The sequence below is a fragment of the Centroberyx affinis genome, unplaced genomic scaffold (genome assembly GCF_046629955.1).
Source record: "Centroberyx affinis isolate AG114_WGS23_722 - 3 ecotype Tasmania unplaced genomic scaffold, CSIRO-AGI_Caff_v1 ptg000283l_1, whole genome shotgun sequence".
Classification (NCBI taxonomy): Eukaryota; Metazoa; Chordata; class Actinopteri; order Beryciformes; family Berycidae; genus Centroberyx; species Centroberyx affinis.
The window spans coordinates 498,515-505,544 of record NW_027278962.1 but is presented as its reverse complement, the minus strand read 5'-3'; the positions used below and the strand labels follow the sequence as shown (position 1 = coordinate 505,544).

Genomic DNA, 7,030 nt, shown 5'->3' with positions numbered 1-7,030 from the left:
CTACATTATATTGTTAATGTTACAAGTCTGGATATGGTAGACTGTAAAAAGGCTAGACTAGTGTGTTTGTACTAACAGGCAATTTACTTCTCTATACTACCAATATCAAATGAGATACGGCGGCTGTCAAAAGACTATTATATCAGTCATGTCTATCATATGTAGCACTGTAGAGTTCAATGTGGAGATGTAGTGTTTACTTCCTAAAGGCCTTGTAGATGTGTTGATCTCTGTGCCAGTCTCAGTGGCATAGTCACTCTACTTGGCTGTTTGTGTAGGCAGGTTGAGCCAAGGAACAATTTAACAGTGTCAATAAGAGGATCTTTTGGTTGAGCGTCTTTTTCCATTAAACCAACAGGAGATAGAGTGCCAGCACTGGACTGAAAGCCAAACCGATGACGACAGTGACACAGAGGAGTTCATGTGTGGAATACAAGTAAACATTTGTTTCAGTATCTTGCTATGACACTTTGCAGTATAGCTTGCATAGCATATTAGTAGTGACTATTATCCCAGAGCTGAGTATACAATTATCTACAGAATGTGTTGCATATGAATTTTAGACTCAAAGACACAAAATATCAGATGGTCAGTTGCTGTTGGAATGGAAATGGTTCTCTTGTGCTTATGTGCATATTGTATAATTAAGATTCAAAGTTTCTTGTAATAATGTGAACAATGGCCTTCTCAACTATTGTTCTAGAAGTCTGTGAGTAGCTTAATCCATTAACCCCCTGTGGTGTTGAGCTGTTCGGACCATGTGTTTGTGTTTGCCTTGCCAGGGGAGCTGTGCTACTGACCTGCACCGCCACTCCCAACTCGACACAGATATAGAGGCAGTCAGGACTCTCTATTCAGACACTGCAGTCTCTGTCAGGTAAGGCGACCTGAACAATTCATACTGCCATGGCCTTGTAAGGAAGAGATCTCTGCTTTTCTGTATAATTGATTTTCTCTCACTTTTATCTCATCTATTCTAGGGAGTATGGGACAATTGATGATGTGGATGTTGACTTGCATATTAATGTCAACTTTCTGGATGTAAGTTAACAATTTACAAAGGAAGTCTATTTACAATAGACTTCCAGCAGTACATTGGATATCTTGACATGTTTGCTCCTGTGACATCTTGGATTGTTTCATTCTTTGTGGGTGTGTCCAAAGGAGGAAGTGGCCAAAGCCTGGAAGATTAACCCATCAGAGCCCATTGTTATCCGTCTGCACCTTTCTCTGTCCCAGTATCTGGACGGACCTGGTGAGCAACAACAACAGTCTTCAGACTTTACTGTATATCAGTGTGACACAAAATTAAGTGATGTTTCTTATCACAGCACCTTCAGTGGAGGTCTTCCAACCATCCAATACTGACAGTTTCAGCCTTGGGCAACAACTACAGAAGTGAGTGCTCATACTACCCTTATAATATTTACGGCACTGGTAAATGTTAATAGAGGAGATGAATAGATTAGAAAGGTAATATGATTAGTACATAAGAAAGATTAGAAGATTAGATGATTAGATGACAAAATGATTTCAATAAGGCAATTGCAGCATAAAATACACACAATACACACAATTCCAAACAACAGTCAAAGGCAGTCAACTTTGAAGCTCCAGACATCACTGCACATTGGCAGCTCCAAATGGGAGCGAGGTAACTGCTTGAAAAATTTGAACTTCAACACCAAGAAATGTAACATGATGTCACTAAACTGCACACATCTCGCTCATGTTTACCATTGCTCTGTCCAGAGTGAGCTCGCTGCTGTTTAGGAGACAGTTTGTATTTCACAATTCATTCAATTCCTCACTTCCTAGATACGTCCTTGCCCAAAACCAGAATTTAATTTGGGCAAATAGAGTGCATCTCTAGGTGGGAGATGGGACAGTCTTCATTATTGCAGACCCACTTTGCTGGGTGTATTTTCATATAAAACTCTAGCCTAGTGCAGCTTTAATTTCAGCAATCATGGCACAATTATCACATAAAACAAAGCCAAACAAAACCTATTATAGTGTCACTGTATATCACTTACAGTGTCTGTGTACAGTGTTTTAAAAAAGGTAGAAAGGTTCTTCACGTGGTCCCAGCTATCACCACAGTCTGTTTAGTTCAGTGATGGATGAAGGAACGAATAAGTTCTTAACCCTCTGTGTTTTAGCCCTAGCCCTCTACTGATGGCAGTAAGACCAACCCATCATTTCTGTTCCCTAGTATCCTCAGAGTGTTCATATCTCAGGAGTGGAAAGATTTGACCAATGAGAACATCACAGTCCGACACAAGACCAGACACAGCTGGTTCAGACCTGGTGGCACAATCAAGAAGTTCCGTGCAAGACTTAGCATCTGGTCGCCAACATCAAAGTATGAGACTTTTGAATTAATTAAACTGTTTTTTTTTTAATTTTTGAATGAATCTGTTATTGGGTATTCTATTCACTGCTCCCTCATTCACTGTCACCCAGGTCCAATGGGCTCCAGGAACCTGCTGTGAGGGGTAGGGTCATTCTGCCGGAGCTAAAACTGAACCGTCTAATGAATCGTACAACGTCCTACACTATCAAGAATCCCAAAGGAGAGCTCTTCACTTACACACCCAATGGAAAGGTGAGATCTCCTTTCTCACCTACGTTCAAGCTATGCTATTTAAAATCATATTGATCTTCAGTTCTGAAAGTGTATAACATTGTAACATAGTGTTTTGTTGGTGTGTCCCTCTCTCCACAGAGGGTGGTGGTGTCAGCAGTCAAGTCTCCAGCACATCTTAGTACCAAACAGCTGATAGAGCTGCTTTTCTCCTCCCAGGCCATTGGACACTGTAAGACAGCCCCCACCCTGCATCATGGTTTCTTGGTCCAGGTAAAACTTTGTCCAGAAAGACATGAGCAATTAATTGCCATTCTACTTTGTCAAAAAATTAATTTTAACTTAGAAAAGGGACATTTCCTGGAGAAAATGTATGGGCTTGCTGAAAGCAGCTGGAGGTATTGCATAAACAATATGTTTCTTAACGAAAGAATCACTTGACTATGAATACACAGAAGAATACCTAACATTTAACATACAGAAGCATACAACTTGAAGTAGAAGTAAAAATATTAGGATTTTGAATAAACCTATGCTTTTAAGAACATGAATAGTAAAAAAAAATGTGTCTCAGTGGAAAATATGTAAAAGTAGAAGAGGCTAAAGGTAACTCTATGAAGCACTTTGATCAGCATGCAGAAACACATAACAATTCAGTGTAGGAGGCAATCCTGGATCTCCCACATGAAAGTCATGTGGGCAATGTTAACCACTCAGCTATAAGTCATGTTGACATCAAAGGCAGTAATAACTACCTACATTTTCTAAATCTGACCACTAAATGGTTAATAGATGGTTACTAGATTGCACTCTATTGTGGCAGGGTTAGGTTAAAGGCAATTCAGTTGAGAGATGACATCACATAGAAGAACTCTGATATCTTTAGAATTTAAATAGTTTGACAAGAACTTCAATTTATTTGCCTGGATTTGGATTTAAAACTAAAAATGATACAAAGACTAATGGTGAAATACAAGTTTAATTTAATTATATAGAATTAAACCATTCACACTTCACTAAAAAGTCATCTACTAGTCAAAATGTTTTACAAATGTCAATAAAAATTCTGTAGCATTTTTGATTTTAAGTTTGCTCTCATATTTACAAAAAAAAAGGTAGTAGGGCCGAATGCAATTGGGGAGTTTAATAATTACATGCCTTTCTTTTTGTATGTAGATAATGAAGTACGCTGAGCAGAGGATCTCCACTCTGAATGAATACTGTGTGCTCTGTGATGAGCGGCATGTGTTTCAGAATGGCCCTATGTTAAAGGTACACTGCTACAAAGAACATTGATGATCTATTGAAATAATACTAAAAATGTAGTTGACTGTTAATGTATTGTCATTATTCTGATTTGTGTGTTTCCAGCCATCAGTTTGCACCAGGGAACTCTGTGTCTTTTCTTTCTATACATTGGGAGTTATGTCTGGGGCTACGGAGGAGGTTGCCACCGGTGCAGAGGTTATTAACACACACACACACACACACACACTCACACTCTTCCATAATGTGAGATAACATATGCGATCCTGATGTGAAGATTACAGTATTACAAAAATCTCTGTTATACAGGTAGTGGACTTGCTGGTGGCCATGTGCAGAGCGGCCCTTCTGTCTTCACGCAAGAGCATCATATTTGAACCATACCCTTCTGTTGTTGATCCATGCAACCCCAAGACTCTGGCCTTTAGTCCAAAGGTATTAACTGAACTAATCTAAACTACTACTGACTTCATTTGAAATGCCCTATTCAGAATATGGTTACCTATTTTGAAGCAGTAGTGCATTTCTTTCTTGTGACAGAGGAAGAGCTACGACAGGCTGCAGAATGCCTTGGACAATGTCTTGTTAATCAGGAAGGTGGCACAGGTGACTAACGTTAAAATAAATCCTATATCATGACTTCATTTTCACGATTCCCATCTGTTCCTCCTTGTCACAAAATAATCTGACAGCAGGTAAATGTCTCCTTGACATCAATTAATTTCCAGGGTCCGTATTCAGAAATTAAGAAGCAGATGGACAAGATAGATCCTCTTGCTCACCCCTTACTACAATGGTGAGTGACACGATCTAAACCAACATTCAACCAACATTCAATTTTATACAATTAATGTCTGACTGTATCAGAATGTTTCTTAGATTTATATTCTGGTGTTTGTTTGTACGTTTGACAACAGGATTATAGCAAGCAACAGATCACACATTGTCAAGCTTCCACTGAACAGGGTATGAGAGAGTAGTCAATAGTTAGAATCTGATTCATTTGTACAGTAGTTGCAAGTGCTAGGAAGGTAGTTGACTAGTTGCCAAGAGTTAGTGTTTTTTCCATTAATATTAAATGATATAGTAGTTTGATTTTGCATGCTATCTTCTACTGATGTGTCTCTCCCCTCCATTTTTCCTCACTTTGTGCACAATAGCAACTGAAGTTCATGCACACACCCCACCAGTTCCTGCTGATCAGTAGCCCTCCATCCAAAGAGGCTCGTTTTCAAACTGCCAGGAAACTCTATGGCAGCACCTTTGCTTTCCAGTGAGTAAGATCACATCACTCATATATATATCATATCTCATATACATAAACCTGCATTTCAACACTCATATACAGAACACGATCCATACTTAAGCTTTATATGTTCACACCTTTATTTCTCTTCTTTCTTCTTTCAGTGGTTCCCACATTGAAAACTGGCATTCTATATTGAGAAACGGGCTAGTTAATGCCTCCTACACAAAGTTACAGGTAAGATACGTTCATAAAAATGAGTTGAATAATATTATAAGCCTAATGTAATTTTACAACAAGGATTATAACAGACAGAAGGATTTAGTCTACAGATGGGCTCATGAATCTATGTATTTGAAACTGGACCAAAGTGTTCATTTGCTATATAACGTCTCTTTTGGGCTCTTTCCTATTTAAGCTTCATGGGGCTGCATATGGGAAAGGCATCTATTTGAGCCCTATCTCGAGCATATCCTTTGGATATTCTGGTAAGAATGCACATTACAGCTTTTTACTAATACTCTGTGGACAAGGCAACTTCATCACACTGTAGATACTATTGCGCATTGATTTTAATTTCTGCAAAACGTATCCTTTTTCTTTGCTCAGAGATGGGTAAAGGACAACACCAAATACCCACCAAAGAAGAACTCATAAAGAAATACAACCGAATAAACACAATCGAACAGGTACAGTGTGATTAAAATTTGTCCAACTTTACGCCTGGAGCAAGGATGTCCTCTCTCATCTTTCATTATCTCATCTTACATTCTCTCCCTCTCTCAGGAACACCCAGGGCAAACCAGGTTTCTGCAAAGCAGGAACCTGAACTGCATTGCACTCTGTGAGGGTAAATATGAGACGCCTCCTACAACAACATAATGTCACAAAGAGCCCTGATTTAATAATATAAGGTATGATTTGGTGACATTGTTTGATCAAAGGTGTTACTATGTCTCAACAGTCATAACTTCAAAGGACCTTCAGAAACATGGGAACATCTGGGTGTGCCCGATATCCGACCACGTGTGCACACGTTTCTTCTTTGTGTAAGTACAACATGAAGCAGCAGAGAAATACTGCCTGTGAAATATCTGCCAACATAAGAACTTTCAAGGTTATTCAAGGTTATATTGTTCTGCTTTTGTCATTCTCAGGTATGAGAATGGCCAGGTGGGTGATGTCAATATCAACACCCAGGATGCCAGGATCCAGAAGGAAATCATACGAGTAATTGCGACAAAGCCTTGCTGAGAAAACACATGTATGCATGATACACACACATACACACCCCAAGAGCCACCTAGGCTGTAAAAATAATTATATCAGAGACAATAACGAACCATTTGAGAATTTTTAGATCAGATGACAACATGTGGAGTGAGCTAAAACTTTTGTTAAAATTTTAGCTATTACCTTTAAGAGGCATCTATTTTTCATGTTCAGTTGTATTGGCATTAGATGGATGGAGCGTTATCTTATGTTTTGTTGTGTCATGCACCTGTAAAAGCTGTTTGTACCTTTCTACTATCGTATTTTACAATTTACATGTGTTTTAAATCGGTGTCTACCCCCAATGCCATATCTGTGTACTGTAAGCATGTGTTTTGTAAAAAAATTTTTTATAATAATGCATTTTTTAAATAAAGTTTTACATTATTTGCTGATTTTATTCAATACATTCAAATCCTTACCGGACTCTTACGTCCAGATGATCAAACCAGAGTCTGCTCTCAACTATTAGTGCAGCCGTCCCATAACTGGAAGGTCTCAGGTTTGATCACAGCAACAGTGATGTCAAAGGGTCCTTACCTGCTCACTCTGGGGAAGAGTGTCAGTAAAATGACTAAAATGTAAATGTATAAACTCATTTTGTATTGAGTTATATATTTGTGTCATATGTGTGTTTTACCACAAGATGGGGGTGTGAC

At 38.7% G+C, this 7,030-nt stretch overlaps 1 protein-coding gene across 1 annotated transcript; it reads left to right on the top strand.

Annotated features, from left to right (window-relative positions):
• Positions 1-358: 358 nt before the first annotated feature.
• Positions 359-6,436, top strand: LOC139640002 (protein mono-ADP-ribosyltransferase PARP6-like; the record flags this gene model as incomplete). The annotated part of the gene is made up of 21 exons (XM_071514166.1): positions 359-436; positions 783-877; positions 981-1,041; positions 1,165-1,255; positions 1,332-1,398; positions 2,216-2,365; positions 2,467-2,608; positions 2,729-2,860; positions 3,764-3,859; positions 3,959-4,051; positions 4,163-4,288; positions 4,394-4,459; positions 4,582-4,649; positions 4,771-4,819; positions 5,014-5,126; positions 5,264-5,336; positions 5,518-5,587; positions 5,709-5,788; positions 5,886-5,949; positions 6,064-6,148; positions 6,257-6,436. Coding segments are annotated over 21 exons (1,896 nt in total), but the record flags the coding sequence as incomplete, so codon positions are not given.
• Positions 6,437-7,030: the final 594 nt, after the last annotated feature.